The 23,529-nt window shown below is 41.0% G+C and overlaps 1 protein-coding gene across 2 annotated transcripts in view; it reads right to left on the reverse strand.

Moving 5' to 3' along the window:
• Positions 1-23,529, reverse strand: part of PTK2B (protein tyrosine kinase 2 beta) — an 86,483-nt gene that overhangs the window by 39,328 nt on the left and 23,626 nt on the right. For both annotated transcript variants that reach the window (XM_006864355.1, XM_006864356.1), the window contains exons 2-4: positions 12,505-12,683; positions 11,853-11,940; positions 10,125-10,204 (exon numbers count right to left, since the gene is read on the reverse strand). In XM_006864355.1, the coding sequence (XP_006864417.1) occupies positions 10,125-10,204; positions 11,853-11,940; positions 12,505-12,683 (347 nt within the window). The remainder of the gene's footprint in view (positions 1-10,124; positions 10,205-11,852; positions 11,941-12,504; positions 12,684-23,529) is intronic.

Below are 23,529 nucleotides of genomic sequence, written 5' to 3' on the forward strand. Positions count from 1 at the left end.
AAAAAACAACCCCCCAAAAAATCTTATATTTTTTTCTCTCCTATAATTTTGGTAAATCAAGGGCATATATTGAAGCACAATTCAGAAAATGTGATTATTTGGGGCTTCACTAAATATGGTCAGGCACAGCACCTGTACTGGTGGTGCAGTGGGTTAAGCATTGGGTTACTAACTGAAAGGTCAGGGGTTTAAACCCTCCAGCTGGTCCGAGGGAGAAAGATGAGACTGTCTATTCTCATAAAGATTTACACAATTCATAGAACAGTTCCTCCTCCTGACAAAGAACTATCCAGCCCAGTCTGCCAATAGCGCTAAAACATTGTGCTGGGAAACCTTGGCAACTTGATCCAAGGAGACACATGGCTTTTCTCTAAAGCTGCATTTCTCAGCTGGGTGTCTGCAGAGTGGAGCAGTGGATGGGACCATTTTGCTCCCTGAGATTGAGTATTGTGACTGTTTAAGAGCAGGTCTGCAGACTTGGGCAGTAGGATGAGTGGTAGGCAGGGACGGCATCTAGTTATACGGTATGGGAAGCCTATCCAGTATTCTTACTTGGATGGAAGGTTCTCTTCCTTGGAAGGAAGATTCTCTTCCTCTTGCTTCTACTTGCAGGATGCTTGCAACCAGAGCCAGTTAAGAACATCCCAATATTCCACACAGTGAATCATGACAGTCTGTGAACATTTTCTGAGCCAGTGCTATCTGCTTACCCTCCATGTTCACAGAAAACCTCAGACCACTCCTTAGTAGTGTTGACTATCAGAACATGGTCATCCAATCTTCCTGCTGAGTTGAATAAGCTGAAAAATGTACTCCTAGGTAACTGAACAAATAGGCTTTGGGTATCCAATTTTTGAATGACAGCATAATTATTGTTTTTGTTAAGGGCCGATGAGTCGGTTCCAACCAATAGCAACCGTGTATAGGGTTTCTGAGGAGTGGTTGGTGAGCTTGAACTACTGACCTTGTGGTTCAAACCAACTTTGCAGTCCAGTGCATTTACCTACAGCACCACACTGGGACTCCATCAAAGAACAGGATTTTTTTCAGTTTTTTCAGAGTTATTCATTCATTCAAATATTTACTGAACTCTTGTTATGTCCCAGGCTTGTGACTCCATATTTAGAAATGAAGACAGAATCAGTTCTGACTTCAAGAAATGAACATGATTTCACAATCTAGTACATGTGAGCATAGCATTGCTCCATCAGATCTAGGTATGAAGTACAGTACAGCATTGTGAGCGGGAGGCTTCAAGAAGAAAACCTTTGAGCTGGCTCAGTGAAAGGGTGGAAGATCACACTACTTATAACCAACTCATCACAAGGCTGCTCTGAGGTCTCCTATGAATGGAGGGAATAAGCAGATAACAGTTGTAATGTTCTAAGACAGCCAGAATACAGAAGAGTTTACCAGAATGAAAATGGGGGCTAAAGGATGTCAGGCAGAGAGGGATACATTCCACACTGAGGAGCTGGGACCAGCTTCCCAGCCAGAGGAGATGGTGGTGTCTTAAAACCACTCTAGCCTTCTAGTAATTGTTGAATGAAAGCATGTTGAATGAAAGCACTTTGAGACTTGGGATAGAAGAATTCTAAGGACTCAGATATTTGAACAAACAGAGTTTAAAAAAAATGGGCTGGCTAAGTAGAAGAGTGTTATGGGTTGAATTGTGTCCCCAACCACACACACACACACACAAATCATCAACAATGATGTTGACATTTTAACCCCTGGTATCTGAACGCGACCTAAATGTGGAAACAGGGTCTTTGATGATGTTATCAGTTAAATTAAACCAAACCCAAACCAAATCTATTACCATTGGGGTGATTCCAATGCAGGTGACCCTACATACTCATGGGGTAGGATTGTCCCATTGGATTATCTTGGCTATAATTTTTCTAGAAGCAGATTCTTGTTGTTAGGTGCCATAGAGTCGGTACCGACCCATAGCGACCTTATGCACAGCAGAACGAAAGAAGCAGATAGCTATACCTTTTTCTCCAATGACCCTGTTGGGTGGGTTTGGACTGCCAATCTTTAGGTTAAGTAGCCTATAGACAAGTGTCTGTGCCATCAGGGGCCTTCAATTAGGTTAGCATGAAGTCATACCAGAGAACCAGACACACTGACTCACAGTGACCTTATATAGGGTTTCTGAGATGGCAAATCTTTATGGAAACCAACAACCTCATGTTTCTCCTGAGGAGCAGCTGGTGGATTTGAACTATTGACCTTGAGATAGCAGCCCGATGCTTCATCCACAGCATCACCAGGGTGAATCCTAATCCCACCTGAATATTGTCCTTATAAAGGAGAATCACCACAGAAAGAACAACAGAGAAAGGGCACCATGTGGCACTGAACCTTTAAGCCAAGGAGCAACCGAATTTATAGACAAAGTATATACAGGTGAGTCACTGATACCCAGGTAAGAACAGAGAACAAAACAAAACAATTCTGACTCACAGCGACCCTAGAGGACAGAGTATAACTGCTTCTATGGCTTCCGGAACTCTAAATCTTTACGGGAACAGACAACCTCATCTTTCTTCTAAAGAGCAGCTGGTGGGTTTGAACTGCTTATCTTTTGGTTAGCAGCCCAATGCTCACCCCCCTGCACCAACAGAGTTTCTCAGGTAAAGAGTGTTGACAATAAAGAAACATCTATGTATCTTCTAACAAGCTAAGAGTTCTTTTTGTACTCTTTATACTTATATATAAATATTATATATTTATACTCTTTGCCAACATTTACAAATTAGCTATGAGACAATATGCCTTTTGAAGCAAGGTGAGTGTTCTTTCTCAAATCTTTGCTTAGTATCAGTCACTACTTAACTAATTGTGGGCTATATATTAACTCTGACTGATTTCTGAGGTCAGAGGTTCTGGGGCTCTGCCTGGGGAGGGCAATGGTCCTGGGTATCTCTGGTCAAACAAGAAACTATTTGTTTCCTTCCTAAAACTGGACAGGCACTAATTTCTAGCATGGGCCAAGGATTTCAATTTTTTATTTATAGATGGATGTTTAAATTAAAAAAATGATTTTTGCATTTGTAAATTATCCCCTGTAAATCAATGAAATGCTGATTAGCACAAATGATAGTTATTGAGCACTTCTGTTCCTGTGGTTGTTCTAAGGGTTTTATGTGCTTTCTCATTTATTCCTTATAACAACTGTGCAAGGTAGCTACTATCATTAACATTCCCATTTTACAGATGAAGAAACTGAAGCACAGAGAGGTTAAATGTCTTGCCCAAAGTAACACAGTCAATGCTATCAGGGGTTCAAATCCAGGTAGTTTACCTTTAGGTCCTTTTTGCTTCATTATTATGCTTAGCTGCTCCTTGATATGAATTGAAATTCATTTTGCCAATTTCACATCTCATGCACATATAATACTTTATATATATATATATATATATATATATTTAAAGCCAGGAAAAGATATCTTGTTTTCTTTTCTGCATACTATCTCTACACAGGTGATATTAACAGAACAAGGAATGCTTGCCAGGATTTGCAGGTAAACCTACTTTGGGACCTTATCAGAAAAGAATCAAATTGATGCTGTTAAGTGCCATCAAGCCGGCTCTGACTCCTAGTGACTCTCTATAGGGTTTCTGAGGAGTATCTGGTAGGTTTGAACCACTGAAAAAAGAGCCAAAGTCCTGGAAAATTCTGCATTGTGGCCTGACCTTCAGAAATATGTCTGGCTCTCAGTGAGAAATAGTGATACCTTGACTTTAAAATATCCCATCATAATGTATAGCTTAGTATTCAACTTTAAAAATTACTAAACTTGAAAACTGTCTCTCAAATTTATACAGTTAAGTATGAGGGTAAGTAAAAAAATATTGCTTTACAATCACAGAAACCTTTATTAATCAAAAATATCAAAATGTGAAGCTATTGTTTCTCGACACATCCTTCATCTGGGTCTATACACTTCTGAAGGCAGTGTTTCCATCTCTCTAACCCTTCCTATTACATTAGGCAAATCTGCTGCACAAGACCTTTTTCAAGTGTTGAAGAGCAAAATGTCAGCTTGAGAACTAAAGTGCGTTTGACCCAAGCCATGGTATTTTCAATAACCTCATATGTATGCAAAAGCTGGACAATGAATAAGGAAGAACATGGAAAAATTGATGCTTTTGAGTTATGGTGTTGGAGGTGAATATTGAAAGTGCCATGGGCCGCCAAAAACCCCAATAGATCCGTTTTGGAGGAAGTGCAGCCAGAGTGCTCTTTAGAGGCCAGGATGGCCAAGCTTCGTTTCTTATACTTTGGACATATTGTCAGGATGGACCAGTCGCTGGAGAAGGATATCATGTCTGGTGGAGGGTCAGAGAAAAAGAGGAAGACCTCCAGCAAGATAGATAGGCCAAGTGGCAGCATCAATGGACTCAAGCGTGGCAACAATAGTGAGGTTGGCCCAGGATTGGGCAGTGTTTTGTTCTGCTGTGCATAAGGCCACTACGAGTTGGTACAGACTCGATGGCACATAATAACAGCAAACAACAACAATGCTTTCTCTACATACTGTTTTTGTGTCCAATTATAATTGAATTTAGAAAGAAGTTACAACATGAATAGCCAACACACACATACATACATATATACAGGGGAGCTTCAAAAATTTTGTGGAAAACTTGAAGCTATACATTATAATGGCATATCTCTAACTCTCCCTGCCAGAAGATTGTACTTCTTGGAAGAAGTACAATCAAAGTACTCCTTAGAAGCCAGGATAACATCTCTTGTACTTTGGACATATTATCAGGAGGGAACAGTCTATGGAGAAGGAACACCATGCTTGATAAAATGGCGGGTCAATGACAAAGAGAAAGAACCCCAACGAGATGGATTGACACAATGGCAGCAGCAATGGGCTCAAACATAGCAACACTTGTGAGGATGGCATAGGACCAGGCAGTGTTTCATTCTGTTGTGCACAGGGTCACATATAGTCAGAACTGACTCAACGGCACCTAATAACAATAATCCTTCTTTGAAGAGTTCTGCACTCTGATATATACCACATCAAAACCGAAGTTTGAGCGTCCTTGAGAGTCTTAAATAATTCTTTTCAATATTCTTTGAGTTGGGGCAAAAAAGAGAAGTCTAAAGGGGCAAGACCAGGGCTGTGGGGTGAAGAAGGTGCAATTTCTCAATGAAATTCTTGTGGGACAGCCCTTGCTGCCTTTGAAGAATGAGCACTGTAGTGATGGGGAAAACAAAATTCCTCAGTGCAAATTAGCTGGCTTAGACTCGATGGCACTTAACAACAACAACAACAACAATCCTCACAAATGCAGTTTTTAGTTTTCTTGTATTTTCTTCACAATTGTTTATTTTTAAGTGTCGTTAAGTGGATTCTGACTCATAGCAACCCTGTATAGGGTTTCAGAGGTGCAGCTTGTGGGTTTGAACTGCCAACCTTGTGGTTGAAACTGACCTTGTGACCCAGTACTGATCCTACAATGCCACGCCATGAGCCCTTAAAAAGCCCCTGTGGTTGTGTGTCGTTTGAGGAAATCTTTCAGTCACCATAACTTTCTGAGCTGACCTTTTCGCCTTGAATTTAACTGGTTCAGTAGGTCGCCTCAGAAACCACTATTTTGATTGGAGCTTTTTTTTGAAGGCACCCTAATGAGACTAAAACAAAATGTATTCTTGAAAGAATCTGTCTGGAGCCATCCACCGGTCACAAAGGCATGTTTAGACATGTTGTGTTTAGAATAAACCTGTGCATATATTAACTAGAATCCTAGTAGCATTATTCTTTGATTTAGTCCTGTATTTCCCATGTTATACCCCTATTATCATACTCCGCATCTCTAAGGTTAAACTGTGACAGGAGCATCTACCTGCAGGGCCAGATTAAGGCGAGTGAAAACCCTGTTGTTGATAAGTACTGTGGAGTCGGTTCCGACTCATAGTGTCCCTGTACAGGGTTTCCAAGGCTGTAAATCTTTACGGGAGCAGAACGCCTCATCTTTCTCCAGCGGAACTGCTGGTAGTTTCAAACGGCCGACCTGAGGTTGGCAGCCCGACTCATAACCATAGGCTACCAGAGTGAAAACCCTAAACACTGATAATCTGTGGTGCTCCCTCCTCTTCTTACCCACACGTTTGAGTGACATATGTGAGTTATATGAGGAAGCTTCAAAAAATGTGTGGAAAGTTCCATTATCTTTTAATTCCATTTTTCCAATTTTTTTTTTTAAGCCCCTTTGTATATGTGTGTGTGTGTGTGTGTCTTAGCTATTCATGATGTAACTTCTTTTTAAATGCAACTCTGGTAGCATAGTGGTTATGAGTTGCGCTGCTAATCTCAAGATCAGCAGTTCGAAACTACCAGCCATTCCACTGGAGAAAGATGAGGATTTCTGCTCCCGTAATGATTTACAGCCTCAGAAACCCTATACTGGGTCGCTATGAGTCAGAACCAACTCCACAGCACGTCACCACCACCAAAATATTAGTGATTGAATATAAAAGTGGTATATGCCATTTTAGTGGAATGAGATGAATTAGGTTATAAAATTTTTAGTGGATGTGGAATACTAAGATAGATATAAAAGGGGGCTTTAAAAAGTTCATGAAAAAATGGAATTAAAAGATAAAGAATCTTTCCACAAACTTTTTGAAGATTCCTTGTATACCATATTTTGTATAAAAAGAATATTCTACATATTCTACAACCAAGAAAATGAGTCTGTGAATCTAGTTGTCTCAACAATCAATGCAAAATTCAGCTTAACTCCCACAATCAAAAAAAGAAAAACTGACTTACAAGAAAGTCAATCTGAAGGGAAATAGAAAATAAAATACATTTATGCACTATTTATTATATAAATGTTCACTTACTTTGTTTCCTTGAGGAATTGTTCAATTTCCTTATGAGGAGATATGTAAATATTCTGATAAAATATAAACATAATGTTCTGATAAAAACCCTTTCTTGCTTTCTTGGAAGATAGATTTAAAAACACTCATCATTGCAAAATAGAAACATATTTTGCATGATAAATATTGAATTTTGTATCCTCTTAATGTGCCTAATACCTCATTTATTAGCATGTATATGGTACTTTCAGCACTGTATTGTTATTAAGAGCTGTCAAGTTGGTTCTGACTCATAGTTACTCTGTATAGGGCTTCCAAGCAGCGGCTTGTAAGTTTGTACCGCCAACCTTGTGGTTCAAACCTAACTTTGTATTATATTGGAGTCCTGCTCTGGCACTATAGGATAAGCACTGGACTGCTAACCGCAAGACTGGCTGTTCAAACCCACCAGTTGCTTCTTGGGAGCCCTGTACAGGGGCGCTATGAGTCGGAACTAACCAGACAGCACTTAGCAATAACAACAGTATTATACTAGAGTCCTGATATGACACTGTATGATAAGCATTGGATTGCTAACCAGAAAGTCTGTGACCAGACACTCTTTGAAAACTCTATATAGGGTCCCTATCAGTTAGAACCACTTTGATGGCACTTATCAAAAATATTACATTAAATGCATGCTAGAATTTAATTTAAATGTATGTCAAACATATTTCAAAGTTAAAATTTAAAATATGATTGTTTACAAAGCTTAGAACATAGCTCTGTATGTAAATGCAATACAGTTAAAATGGAACTAGATTGAATTCATTGCAGAGTTGACATATTTGAGTTTCCTTGCTTTTGTTCATAATCTGGGACTGGCGTTCCCACTGATTATCTGCCAGGATGTTTATGACTGCATACCCCTATGTCTGCATGGTAGTAAAGAACATCGCTGACCCTTTTGACTGGAGTTGCTGGGTCAGCAGATGTGGATGTACAAGCCAGTTCTTTCTAAATGGATCAGAGACCTGTTATTTATTATTATGTAGGGACATCAAAAAGTTTGTGGAAAATGAAATTTTTTCTAACTGGCACTTTTCACGTGCACTGGTAGTAGTGGTTAAGTCCGTTGCATCAATTCGAACTCAAAGCAACCCTGTACAGGGTTTCTGAGGAGCACCTAGTGGGTTTGAACCACTGACCTCATGGTTAGCAGTTCATTGCTAGTATCAGTTTCATTTAGTGCCCTGCAAGTTCCCTTCCACTGCAGCATTTGCTTTTCCTTGTGTTCTGTTTTCTTGTCATCTATTGGTCTTTGTTTTGGGCAATTGGCTTCCCTGTTTTGTTGATGCCAGAAACACATGTTTATCTTGAGTATTGGTCAATCCATCCTGGTCTCTCAGACTCTGGAGATGTGAAGCAGTATGCCATATTGCTAAATAAATATGGGTTTTTGACTAATCTTGAATTGATAGCAACAAACGTCACTTGTCTGTGAGTTCCTGATGAGATTATAAAAAAAGTTCCTCATTGAATCCAGTGCATTCAGCACAGTCCCTGACATTTAAGCACAACCATTAACAGTTTGAGAATGATTGGAGGAAATAGATTAAACAAAATGCTAATGGATCTTCTCTGTGCTGCTATTTTACTAAGTGATGATTGTTTCACAGGTGACTTACATAGTTGGAGTCTCAAAGCGATACTAGAATCCTGAGTAGGATATCCATGAAAAAAACAAAAACAAAAAAAAAGGTAAAGATGAGTGTTTTCAGGTTGTGCAATTTCAGAGGTGAACACGAGGCACTGCATGATGTGGTCTTGGGAAGGTGCACAGTGACAGACTGCCATTGACCCTCCAGCACATATGCTGCATTCCCAGAGTGGCTCAGATTGTGGTGAAATGGTTTGATCTCTGACTGGATGTGTGGGCTGAAGACTTTCTCTGTATAATGGACTCTAGCTGTTCCCTTGCTTGTTGAAATAGAGTCAGCAAATGGTAAAGCAATGTGGAACCCTCCAAGGTAGCCCTTGGTTTGTTTTGTCTCAAACCACAATAGTCTCAGATACTGAAATAAAACGGGCACCCTCACCTTCCCATCCTATGGCCCCCTGGGGGATGCGTCAATGCTGTCTGAGACCAGGTATAAGAATCAGAATCCCCCAATGACCTCTGACTCTCTGGAAGGTTTCTACTCTCTACAATGTTAGGGTCACAGACAGTGTGAGGACTCCCGTTAACCACATTTCCAGCAAACCAGATGGAACCCTTTCTCCAGCAATAGTCCTAAAAGTCATATGAAGCTAATGGCATCCAATTCATCTGAGGAGCTCATTAAAAATGCACAGTCTAATAAAGCCAGAGTATCTCCCAAACCAGAGTTTCTAAGGGTGGAGGTAGGGGAACTCCATTTTAATACTTCCCAGGCGATTACATTTACAATGTATTTGGGAACCTCTGTTAGGTGACAGAGAAGGGGTACAGAAAAGGTGATGTGAGAGTGGAATGGACGGATAGGGGGTGAAGCTAATGGTGCCACCTTGGTCAAGAATGCACTAAAGAACAGATTAAGTGACATCATCCTCTTCTGTCGCGAGAACAAGGCCTAATTTCTAAATGTCATTCAAAACCTTCCACAATCAGCCCAACTTTCGTCTTAAAGTCCATCTCTCACTGTTCTCCATTCTATCCCTCCTACCCATCAAAAATCTTTCTCCTCCCTCATGGATCAGTTCAAATGCCTCACTCCCATTGATGCCCTCAGTCAGGATTAATAGCTCCAATGTGTAACTCTACTTAGCACATATTTCATCCTGCCTTGTGCTACGATGAATTGTATATATATGTCTGTCACTTTCTCACACGCTGTTGGAAGGCATCTCTGAGTAATTGAGTAATCTCACAGATATCTGTTGAATGCCTAGAGGAGGTAGGAACATAGCAGTGAACAACACAGTTTGAAATTCCTACATTCTAATACCCCTCAGATGCTAACATGCATTTAGACAAAGATTTACTGAATTTCTTGAACAGCAGACATAGATGATTGATGAATGGATAAAGCAGGCAGGCTAGAGATAAGAACAATGGCAGTCAGAGGAAGACAAGAGAAACTGACCAGAAAGGCATCCAGTCCTTCAGTCCCAAGGACCAGAAGGACCTCCATCCTACTTCTTCCCTCTTTCACATATCCATTCTTGCTTCCCATTCTAGATGTAAGGAAAGTCCCAACCAGCTGAGAGCCCAGAATCTCCCTGGAGAGATCTTGAAGCCCTGTACCTGAGCTCCAGACAGCCCAACTGCAGGGCCATGCCCTCGCTGACCTTGCTGGCATAGCGTTGCATGTAATCATTCCGGAGCTGTGGAGGCAAGAAGACCAAGGTTCAGACTCACAGTCTCATTCCTAGCTTACCTGAGCAGAGGCTCCAGGAGTTGGCAGGTGCCTGGAGCACAATCCTGCTTGAGTAATAATGTCTCTCACACCCAGCCCACCATGAAGGAACATGCAGTGGGGGATGAAGAACAGAAAGGGAGCCTCCCGCTCAGCTCTGCATCTGCGTCTGCGTCTGCCTTGCTCTACAACCCTTGGCAATAGTAATCATGCCTCCAGAGGCCGAGACCTCAGAGTTGTTGGAACGCTTGTACACACATTCTCTTACTTCTCCATGAGGCAGAAAGTGGTCTGTCCCCCCTTCCCACACTGCTATTTTAGAGATCAGGAAACTGAAATTTTGGGGAAAAGATGATAATTTATCTAAAGTCTTATGGCAAAAAGATGCCATCTATGGTCTAAGAAAAGTCTCGCTTTATTTCCACCAAACCATCAGAGGGATCAAGAAGGGCACTAGAGCCAGACAGAAAATAATGATAACAGGCTACATGTACTTACACATCCTCTGGGCCTGGCCCTGAGCTGGTCACTTTACCTGCATTAGATCTAGTGGTGTTCTGGAAAGCCACAAAATCGCTCATATGAGCTGGTTTTGAAATGTTCAGATATTGTGACCCAGTTGATGTTACACTGGTAAATTGAAACAGGCCATATGGAGAGTATTTACACCGTGGAAACTGACAGTTACTACAAATCAAGGATTTTTTTTCCCTTTCAGATAGTTGGTATAACAACACAGCACTGTTATAGCATTTAGTCCCCACAGCAACCTGATAATGTAGGGATTGTTATTATTATCCCCATTATATATATAGTTATTGCTGTTGTTGTATGCCGCTCAGTTGGTTCTGACCCATAGTGACCCTGTATAGGGTTTCTGAGGAGCAGTTGGTGAATTTGAACTGCCAACCTTGTGGTTCAAACTGACTTTGCAGTCCAGTGCATATATATATATATATGGCACTGTGGGTGAATGTGCAGACTGCAAAGCCATTTGAACTGCAAGGTCGGCGGTTCAAGCTTACCAGCTGCTCCTCAGAATCCCTATACAGGGTCACTATAGGTTGGAATCGACTCGATGGCACTCCGAGGCTATAAATCTTTATGCTATAAAGCAGAAAACCTCATTTTTTTTCCCATGAAAGGGTTGGTAGTTTTGAACTGCTGACCTTGAAGTTAGCAGCCCAACTCATAACCACAATGTTACTAGAGCAGGTTAATTATGTTCTTGGGGCTGCCCAGTTAGAAAACAGCAGAGCTGGGCTAGAAACTGGGTGTATCTGAATACAGAAAAGCTATTGTTAAGTGTTACAGTCTTCTCTTTGGGCCTGCATTTTTTTCTTCACATGCCAGGACTCCTGGGCAGTAAATGGCCACCAGGAAAGTCAAAAAGGAGTTCTGAGCATGTGGGACAAGATTAGTCCATCACTTAGTTGAGAGAGAAGCAGGATTGGAGAAACTGACTAGGGACCAGGGACTATCCTCAGAGAAGTTGCCTGTATGGATTCCTTCAAATTCTAGGCTTCATATTTCCATCTTCCTAGGAAAGGATGAATACTACTTGGCATATAAGGTGCACTGGGACCTAGAGGGGCAAAAAGATAAAGTACGTGTACCTGTTGATAAAAATAAAGCAGTGTCGTCCTATCTTCTTTCAGGGTCTCCAGGAAGTCTTCTGGCAAGTAGCGGATTTGAAGGTCATACCTGAGACAGGAAATTCAGACTCTCTGGTTGATACAGGGAGGTTGGTACCTAAAGAAGGGTGTGGGGCCTGCCAAGAGCCGAAGCCAAGAGTTCCCAGCATGCAACGGACTTCCTATGAGGCTTCTGGCAACTCCTTCAGGACTTATATCTTCTTTCCTTTCTCTATTATTAGGTGGAGGGAGAACCATGGAGGACAAAGCTGTGGCCAGCAGGCAGTGGTCAATACGAGACTTAACACTTCACATCTTCTACACAGCAATTGTTTTCCTTAGGCTCATAGACTGTCACTTGACCTGATCTTTCCAGCCTCCCCATGCTTCATTATTGCACTAACAATATTCTGTCTGGGGATACGTTGAGATATCTGCCCTGGTGGGCTGTGCTATGAGCCCAAGTTAGGCTTGAGAAGTACATTGGGCACTTCAGGAGGACTGAGCCTAGCTGTCCCTGAGATTCTCTGTAGTAGTCTCAGAAGGTGGGACGTACTACAAGGAAGAATCATCCAGGGCCTCCCCACCCCACATTCACCTGCCCCCTTTCCAGAGTCAAGGACTCCCCTCTTACCTCCACTCAGCCTCCACATGCAGACACTCGTACTTGTCCTGTACCTCACCCACAGTCATCTGTGGGTGCAGCCAGTGGATCTCATCTGACTTCATGTGCTTCAGCCTCAGCCCATAGCACTCAGCCAGCTGGATGTTGGGCCCGATCCGCCCGCTCAGCAGGATGGAGGTGATGATCTCCTATGGAAGTAAAAAGGGGTGAGATTTAGTGATGTCCCCTTCCAGATTCTCTTATGGACCTCATGCAGACCCTCAGAATTATGATTCTCTCTGGTAGAGGGCTTCTGTGTTCACTGCTTATTCACCTCTGATTCTCTAGCACTTGGTGCAGAGCTTGGTACACATAGTGGTTGGTGATAGGCTTGGTACATAGTGGGTTCTTTTCATTCGTTTGAATGAACAAATGAGTGAAATGAGACAGAGATAGAGGAACTGAGAGTAGAGAACAGAAGTGAAAAAGAGAAAGCAAAGAGACAAAGAGCACAGATTCCCTGGTAAACCAGAAATAAAACCAGGTCAACTGCCATCAAGTCAATTCCTTCTCATATTGACCCCATAGATCAGAGTGGAAATGCTCCGTAGTGTTTTCAAGGCTGCAAATCTTTATGGAAGCAGACCAATTCAATTTTTTCCTATGGAGTGGTTTGAAACGTCAGACTTTTGGTTAGCAGTCCAATGCTTAACCCACGGCACCACCAGATTTCCTAGTAAGCTCCTAATTTCATTCCAATCAAGCCAATGAATAATTATTGAGAATCTTCCATGTGCAAAGTACCTTTTGAAAGTTTTTGATGTAGCTAGCATTACTGAGTGTCTGTTCCAGTCACTGCTAGGCAGTTCTCATGTAATATTTAATTGAATCTGTACAACACAGTATAGTAGTTGGTACTCTCCCCCATTTGACCAATGAGGAGACTGTCCTAGGTCACACAATTCATCATATTAAAGCTGAGGTTTTGAACCCTCAGCCACTAGATTCTGAGGATTTCTATTAGGTCAAGTTGCTTCATAGGATTGTGGGGCTAGGTAAAACAGAAGGATAGGATTTATATCAATGATTACAAATTCCAGCCCTCACACGGGAAGCATGGCCATAGGAAATCTTGTTCTTGCTTTCTTGTTGATGACCAGAGGCTAAGTAGAAGTCCTGCCTGAAACCACAGCTTCCAGATCTAGACCTAGAGCTAGATTAAGAGGAAAGCTCATGGAAAGCCCATGTAGAAAGTCCTGGCCAGCTCTGAAGTCACATTGGTGCCAGCTAAGCTCAGGTTTCTCAGTGATTCCATATATACTTGATAAATTCAGTCTATTCCTGATGAAGAAGAAAATGCCCTTGAATGCAATTTTTTAAAACTCACAGGAACTGACCTGTTGAATATCTTTGCAATGTGTATTCCACTAAGTCTACCAACAGCCTAAAGATGGAATAAGGAGATGTGGGTTGCTGTCAGATTAGAAAGGGGAATGGTACTTTATTTATTTAGTTGTTACATTACTTTTTCTTAACATGCCTTTCAAGAACATGTTTTCTTTAGTGAATTGAATTCAATCAATTTCTTAACTGGAATGGAAAGAAAAAAAGTATTCTATTTTTATTAGAAGAAAATCAGTAAATGCCAAACTAATAATGCTAGTTTGAAAGAACACCAAATTATACATCTGTCTGAGCAACCACATGTCTCAGTACAGTTCTGCCTCCTATCAACCCACTTCAGCCCCATGGAGCCATGAAACTAGAAGGTTGTAAGCCTAAAAAACAAACAAACAAACAAACAAATCCCTCCATTCCTTATTAAGAAAGAAAATATCTATCAAAGCAGCCATCCATATCTCTGTGAGACAGGGAAACGGAGGCACACAAGGCCCATGTGAACAGCTGAAACAAATCAGTATAGTCATCAGAACCACAGATTCACAGAACCTGGGATGGGAAGAAGACCATTGTATCTTTACAGTGAGGGACCCGGATAGGAGGAAGAACTCAAGGCTGTGAAAGTAGAAAATGTTTTCATTATCTTCACTCATTTCTCCTGTTACTGAAACCTCTGCACTTGGTTCTGTCTGTTCTAGAAATTCATATGTATAAATGGAATTATTTAGTATACATTCTTTTTTTTTGTTCAATTGGTTTCCTTCAGCATAAAGTCTGAGATTTATTCACATATACAGTAATTTGTTTTCTTTTATTAACAAGTTTTATTCCACTTTATAAACAAAACACAATATATTTATTCATTTTCTTGCTGCTGGACCCCTGGGTTATTTTTAATTGTGGCTATTGTGAATAAAGTTACTGTGGACGTTGTTATTGTGAAGTGCCATTGAGTCAATTCTGACCCATAGCGACCCTGTGTAGGGTTCCAAGGAGCAACTGGTGAGCTTGAACCACTGACCTTGCAGTTCAAATGACTTTTGCAGTCTGACGCATTAGCCCACAGAGCCACACCAGGACTCCACTATGGACATTAATGTACACATATTTGTGAACATGTATATGTATTTCTTTTGGATAAATACTTGGGAGTGAAATTGTTTGAAAAGGTAGATGCACCTTTGAAAGTGCCATGGGCTACCAAAAGAACCAACAGATCTGTGTTAGAAGTGCAGCCAGAGTGCTCCTTGGAGGTCAGGATGGCCAAACTTTGTCTCTCATACTTTGGACATACTGTCAGGATGGACCAGTCACTGGAGAAGGATATCATGTTTGGTAAGGTGGAAGGTCAGAGAAAAATAGGAAGACCCCCAGCAAGATGGATTGGCAAAGTGGCAGCATCAATGGGCTCAAGTATGGCAACAATTGTGTGGTTGGGCCAGAATCAGGCAGTGTTTGGTTCTGCTGTGCATAAAGTCGCTATGAGTCGGTACCGACTCAATGGCACCTAACAACAACAGCAACATTTACTTTATAAGAAACTTCAAGAATTTTTCCATTTTCTATTCTTAAGGTCAGCGGTTCGAAACTACCAGCCGCTCTGCGGGAGAAAGATGAGGATTTCTACTCCCGTAAAGATTTACACCCTCGGAAACCCTGTACAGGGTCACTATGGGTCGGAACCGACTCAACAGCACTTAACAACAACAACAACATTTTTACTTTACTAAATGAGATGTCTATTGGCCATGTCTTTACCAGTATTTGACTTTGTCAGTTTTTAAAATATCAGTCACTTTAGTGAGCATGTAGAGTATTTCATTGTCCTTTCAATTTGTATCTTCCTGTCGATTAACGATATTTAGCAGAGTTTTCTGGGTACTTTTTATTGTGAACTGAGTGAAGGCTTGTAGAGAAGAGAATCAATTTTTAAAAGACAATCAATTTTATATTCAAAGAATCATACACATTGGTTTTAACCCAATGACTGCAATCCTCTCAATGTAGCCTCGCTTATCCCACTTCCTCTCTGTCCTTTTTGTTTCCACTCCTCTTTCTATCCCAACATTTCTGAATGTTGTCCTTAGGTAAATGCTGTCCTTTTGATCTTCAGCGGTTGACCTTTCTATGGTCTGTGTACCTCACAAGTGTTGTTGTCCCCACTTAAAGGGTGAGCAAGGGCCATAGTCTTGGGTTTCCACCAATCTCTACTGACCAACAAGCTTGATCTTTGTGATGATTTGGGGTTTTAGTCCACATTTTCTCTCACTCTATCTAGGACCTTCTAATACAATCCCTTTCAGAGTAGATGACAGTGGAAGCCGGGTCTTATCTATTTCTGCTGATCTCAGGGTCAAGGAGACTAATGTTCACATTTTCCATCAGTCCATTCTACTAATTGATTCCAAGTGTCTTCAATATGCAGAACTCTTTTTTCCTCCACACAGGGTAAGACCAAAAGTTTTATCTTCAATGCCACTCATGAGCTTTTAAGGTCCCAGTAACTACACACTAAAGTACGATCTAGAACATTGTCTTTGTGGACTATGCTACTCCCATTGACCATTGTGTCCTCCAAAACTATGGTCCTCAAGGTGCTTGGTAATGTCTAAGAAGTTTTCGTAATTTTGCCCCTGAGTCTTGGTGTGGCACCGTTAGATAAGCACTGAACTGCTAACTTCATGGTTCAAACATATTAGCCACTGCTTGGAAACCCTATACAGGATTGCTATGAGTCAGAGCCGACTTGATGACACTTAACAACAAAATGCACTACTATGAGCCCTGGTGTGGTACTGTAGGATAAGCGCTGGACTGGTAATTGCAAGTTCGGTAGTTAAAACCCCTAGCTACTCTTGGAAACCCTATATAGGATTGCTATGAGTCAGAACTGACTCAACGACACTTATCAACAACATGCTCTACCTTGAGCCCTGGCTTGGCACTGTGGGATAAGCACAGGACTGGTAACTGCAAAGTCGGTAGTTAAAACCCACTAGCTGCTCTTGGAAACCCTATACAGGGTTGCTATGAATCGGAACAGACTAGACGGAACACAAAAATAACAACAATCATCCACCACCTTCAAGAATATATTTGCAGTAAAGATAAACACTCATGTACAAAAATCCTCTGTTAAAACTGTGTATATTTGTGGGTCTACTCCCATTCTCCCTCCCACATCTATTCAGCCTGTGTTTTTATCCATGTATCTCATCGTAGGTTATTGCACTTCTCCTTGCATCTTCCCTTGCCTTTATCATTCTTCTGCCAACACCCCTCCTTGTTGTCTATTGCTGTTTCTGTCACCCAAGTTAACACCCTCTAGCCAGTATTCAGCATATTTTCATGTACTTATTAGCCATTCATATCTTCCTTTTTGAAGTGCTCAGATCTTTTGCCAATTTTTTTGTGTTGTTGTTGTTTGAATTGTAGAAGATCTTTATTCATTCTGAATAAAAAGCACGTTGTATGGCATATGATTTATGGATATTTCCCCCAGGTCTGTGGCTTGCCTATTCACTTTCAAATTTATCAAAATTTTCTTTTCAGATTAGTACTTTCTGTATCCTTTCTAAAATAGCTCTGCTTGCTTCGAGCTCATGAAGATATTCTCCTATGTTTTTCTTTATGAACTTTTAAGTCTATAAGTCATCATATCACATGCAAATAAAATTTTGCTGAAGATCATTTAGAAATGGTTGCAGCAGTACATGGACAAAGAACTGCCAGAAATTCAAACTGGATTCAGAAGAACACATGGAATGAGGGCTATCGCTGCTGATGTCAGATGTCTTGGCTGAAGGTGGAGAATACCAGAAAGATGTTTACCTCTGCTTTATTGATATGCAAAGACATTCACTGTGTGAATCATAGCAAAACACAGATAACAACGGGAAGAATGGGAATTCCAGAATCTTTCACTGTGCTCATCCAGAACTTGTACATAAACCAAGAGGCAGCTAAACAGAACAAGGGGAAAATGAATGGTTTAAAATCAGAAAAGTATTGTTTTCTTTCATCATACTTAGTCAATCTACATGCTGAGCAAATAATCTGAGAAGCTAGGTTATGTGGAGAATAACACGACATCAGAGTTGGAAGAACATTCATTAAGAACCTTCGATACGCAGATGACACAACTTTGCTTACTGAAAATCAAGAGGACTTGAAGCACTTACTCATGAAGATCAAATACTACAGCCTTAAGTATGGCTCATACCTCAATGTAAAGAAAAGACAAATCACAAGTGGACCAATGAATAGCATCATGATTAATGGAGAAAAAATTGAAGTTGTCAAGGATTTTCATTTTACTTGGAAACACTCATGGAATTAGCAGCTAAGACATCAAACAATGTATTGTACTGGGCAAATATACTGCAGAAGACTTATTTAAAATATTGTAAAGCAAAGATGTCACTTTGAGGACCAATGTGCACTGACCTAAGCCATGATATTTTCAATGCCCTTTTATGCATGTAAACACTGGACAATGAATAAGGACCACAGAAGAATTACTGCATTAGGATTGTGGTATTGGAGAAGAATATTGAAAGTTCCATGGACTGTTAGAAGAACAAATAAATATTTCCTGGAAGAAGTACAGCCAGAATGCTCCTTAGGAGGAAGGATAGTGAGACGTTGCCTCACATAGTTTGGACATATCATCAGGATGTATCCCTGGAGAGGGATATCATATTTGATAAGTAGAGGGACAAAGAAAAAGAGGAAGACCCTCAACAAGATGGATCCCTAGGGTTCTAACCCACCTTCTTGCACTTTCCCTTCTCTTCATGTTATGCTCACCTTGCTTCATTCTGGGTTTGTCTACACTGTATCTCTATATACTATTGGGGATTCTGTGACATTGCTTTCCTATGCTCCTTACATGAGAATGCTGCTCACTTTGTTTAAATATGGCCACATTGTGCCGGGCCAGCTGATAGCATCTGTTCACTCGGCAAGTCTCCTCATTCTTTGTTTTCATTCAGTTTTTCCTTCTTTTAGGTGTTCAGTCTAATTCTTCATTCTTCTGTTTGCTGTTCTGAGTTCCTGGATTGTCGTCTGTGTCTCTTTTACTTTATTTCATGGTTCTCTGCTGTAGGCGGACAGTTAAGGTGTGTGTGATTAAGCCACCATCCTGGGCCATCTCTTCTCAACAGTGTTTTGTAGTTTTCAGTATATAGATTGTGTACAGCTTTTAATAACCTTATTCTTAAAGTAGTTTATATTTTTTGATGCTATTGTTGTGGCACTGTAGGATAAGCACTGGACTGATAACCAAAATGTTGGTAGTTTAAACCCACCAGCTGCTCTTCAGAAAACCTGTACCTATACATGGTTGTGATGAGTCAGAGCCGACTCAATGGCACACAACTATATATAATTTAAAAAAAAAATTTTTTTTTCCTATTTTGGAGCTCAATGTCTCTGTGGACCTTCCCCTAATCTGGCGGCTCTACTCACCCGTGTTCTATCCTCTACCATATCAAGCCAATAAGGCTGCAACTTTTTGCCCCTAGACCTCTTCTCAGAATGGAAAGTAAAAAGCCACAGGGTTGCAAAGCTCATTTATTGCAGTTTACATTTCAAGGGGAGATTTTCCTTCATTTCTGCTTCCTAGGATCATTCTCCAGTACCTTAAAATAGTGTGCTTTTATATTTTATCCAGTCTTTGTCATTGTTATCTGCAAAAGAAGTTGTTTAACAAAGATATTTTTCCAGTCTGAAACCTTTGTGCTACTTTTTATGAACAAATCAGTATTCTCTAGAAATGGAAGCAGGTTGGAGAGTAGAGTACCTTTGACCTTACAGACAGCCATAGTGCAGCATAGCAATAGCCCAATGCACACATCATGGCCTTAAACTTCAGTAGCGCTCTATCCTTCACTATGTTACCCTTGAAAAATATAGTTAAATTCTGGAGTCAGTTTCCTTATTTTGTATAAGAGAGAGAAAATACTATAGCTTATTTTAACCATCAACACTCATGGAAGCAGCAGCCAAGAAATCAAAATGACACATTCCTTTAGGCAAATGTGCTGCACAAGACCTTTTTAAAGTGTTGAAGAGCAAAGATGTCAGCTTGAAGATTAAGGTGCGCCTTGGTATTTTCAATAGTCTCAAATGCGTGAGAAAGCTGGACAGTGAATAAGGAAGACCACAGAAGAATTGATGCATTTGAGTTATGGTGTTAGAGGAGAATATTGAAAGTACTATGGACTGCCAAAAGAACCAATAGATCTGTGTTGGAAGAAGTGCAGCCAGAGTGCTCCTTAGAGACCAGGATGGTCAGACTTTGTCTCTCATATTTCAGACATATTGTCAGGAGGGACCAGTCACTGGAGAGGGATATCATGTTTGGTAAGGTGGAGGGTCAGAGAAAAAGAGGGAGACCCCCAGTGAGATGGATTGGCAAAGTGGCAGCATCAATGGGGTCAAGTGTGGCAACAATTGTGAGGCTGGCCCAGGACTAGGCAGTGTTTCATTCTGTTGTGCATAGGGTCACTGTGAGTCGGTACTGACGTAATGACACTTAACAACAATAAATTTTAACTGACTTTGTGAAGATTGTATTTGATAAAACTCCTTAAAATAGAGCCTGGCACAAGGCAAATACTCAGAAAAGGTTACTATTATTTAAACACAGGTAATTCCAGCCATGTGGGTCAATGTGCTGGACTGCAAGGTCGTTTTGAACAGCAAGGGCTGCTAAGGGTTGGAACTGACTCGATGGTACTTAACAACAACACTAACAATCTCTTACAGATTCTGGTGTTTTGTAAATCAGATTGGTGGGGGCGAGGGGCTCTGGTGCACAATAAAACCCAGAAGTTAGTTGCATGTCAAGTGCCAGGTTCTTGATTTCTTAATATTATTCTCTACTAAGCAGATCCAGGGACCCTTGAAAAAATGACTGATCCCTGGATTGGGGCAATTAAAGTACAAGATGAGCCTGGAATGTCTTTTTGTGGTGGAAAATAAAGTAATGTTTACAGAATGATGGGGACAGGTCACAATGACACAGAAACAGCTTGAAGGTTGTCCCACTGGTCAAATCTGGGACAACCTAAGCATGAAAACATATAATGACAGGATAGAATTACAATCCACTGCATAAAACAGGATCCATGATAGATAGAAAGATGGATAGATAGAAAGATGGAGAAAGAGATGGAAGAGAAGGGAAAATTCTTCCTTAATGCTGTTGATGTATTGTTGTTTAGTCTTATCTTGTCAGTTTTGACTCCCAGTGACCCTATCTAGGATTTCAGAGGCTGTAAATCTTTGCAAGAGCAGAAAGCCTCAGAACAGCCAGTGGGCTCAAATTGCTTATGTTGTGCTTCACAGTCCAGTGTTTATTGTACAGCTCCATCATGCTCCTTCCTTAGTGGGTTGTTGTTGTTACGTGCTGTTGAGTCAGTCTGTTTCATAGTGACCCTGTATCTGTTTCATAGTGACCCTATATTTCCAAGGAGCAGCAGGTGAGTTTTAACTACTGACCTTGTGGTTCCAACTGACCTTGCGGTCCAGGGCATTACCCCACAGTGCCACACCAGGACTTCTTAGTGTAGATGCCAGCTAATAAAAGCAGAAGAAATGATGGAAATACAACATCACAAATGGGCAACAACTCAGTGGTGGTTGATTCAGGCAGATGTGACCTTGCCGCTTCTCTTCCAGCCACACTCTCTGAGAGGCGCTGAGTCCTTTGCTGTGGTTGCTAAACTTTCCTGAGCCTGGCTTGTGGTCAACATTTCTAGAATTCCTTCTAGGAAGAAACCAATTTCTTCTGTAGAGGTGATGGGATAAGAACTTTAGGGAAGAATTTCAAGAAAAGAATCTTTACCCAACAGATTTTCATAGGGAAGTAGCTTTCAGCTTCATGTAGGAAGAACCTGGAGTTTTCCAAGCATGTTGTTATTGTTAAGTGCTGTCGAGTTGGTTCCAACCCATAGCAACCCTGTATAGGGTTTCCAAGGAGCAGCTGGTGAGTTTGAACTATCAACTTTGCAGCCCAGTGCATTAGCCCACAGGCACTCTTATCAAGGACTGCTTCCAAGCATGGAATACACTATTTGAGGATGTTTCCTGATATTGGGCAGATTCTCACCAGGGGAACAGTCTTCCTGGAGGGATAAAATCGAAACTACAAGAAAGTGGAAGTTTTACCCAATGGCCTATCTACTTATCCCCACTGCTGGTTACTGAGGGTGGTGTGTTAATCCTTCCATGGCATAGAAGTACAAAAGAAGTAGAAGAAGTACTACATTTGGATTGCATAAACTTGGGGTTGTGACACATACTCCTAGCAGGATGACTAGCTCCCTGGCTGCAGTCTCCTCTCTGCAGTTCTTGACCCTTGTCATGTCAAGCTGCATAAGGGTTCCTCATTCACAGGCAGTGACCAACCAATATACACCCAGGATGCAAAGCAGAAAGGAACTCAGGTGGTGCAATGGTTAAGCGGTTGGAACTCACTAGCTGTTCTAGTAAGATGTGGCAGTCTGCTTCTGTAACTATTCCAACCAAGGAAACCGTACGGGGCACTTCTACTCTGTCCCATGAGTCACCTGAGTTGGAATGCATGACATCGATGACAATGGATTTGGCTTTGGTTTACACAAAACAAGAGTTAGATGCAGTAGGGTACACACACGCACACACACACAGAGTCCTCACCTCATGGATATTTTATTCAGTGAAAGAACATGGTGGCTTAAATTCAGGGGGCTGCTCAGAGTGAGGTAGGGAATCTGTTTCAAAGAATAGTAAGAGTTGAGGTGTGAAATTGTCTCCCTTGTGGCACTTTTGTATTAACCTTCTCTTCTTCAGCCCTTTGCTGCTGCTTTTCTATTATCTACAAAGCTTCTCAAACAAACTAAGATTTCTCTTTTCTATAGTTCCTGCAAATAACTGCTAACTGCAAGGTAGCCAGTTCAAGTCTTGAGAAGAAAAACATGGCAAGCTACTTCTGAAAAATCAGCCATTTGGCCACAGTTCTACTCTGACACACAAGGGGTCACCATGAGTCAGAACTGACACTGGTATTTATTTTTCTGTCAAGACATCATTTTTTGTTTTGTTTTGTTTTTTTAAAACAAAACAACAATATGTTTAATTGCTCACTAAACTGCCATACATTACATGAACAAAAAAAGAAAAAGAAAAGAAAGAAAATCTGTCTTAATTTTATCAGCCACTGCTTAGCTAAGTCCAGGATTCTTTTCTGTTGTAGGAAAATCTCTGCTTCCTCCATGTGACGGTTTTCAGGTAGCAAAATGTCAGCTCTCAGACTGCCCATGGCTTGCAGCCTGGAAATGAAAATCCTTCTTAGGTTTTCTTGCAAATGATGGGGTTCCTGACTCTCTTCCTAATGGCTAACACTGTCACTGCTTTACAAAATGTGGTAAGATCTCAAACAGCATTTGTTGCTCTCCCTATTCTTTGTCATTTCCTCTTAAAAGTCATGAGCAAGGAGAAATGGGACTGGCTGCTTTGTCCCCATACCCAGGACAAAGCAAAAAAATTAAATGCTTCCCCAAAGCAAAAAATCTAAGCCTTTAATTACTCAATTCACTCTTTCTCTTCACAATCAGTGTGCAGGCACAGTTTTTAACTTCTTCAGTCATTTCCTCAGACTCACCATTT

This window comes from Chrysochloris asiatica, unplaced genomic scaffold, assembly GCF_000296735.1.
Source record: "Chrysochloris asiatica unplaced genomic scaffold, ChrAsi1.0 scaffold00064, whole genome shotgun sequence".
In the NCBI taxonomy this organism is placed as follows: Eukaryota; Metazoa; Chordata; class Mammalia; order Afrosoricida; family Chrysochloridae; genus Chrysochloris; species Chrysochloris asiatica.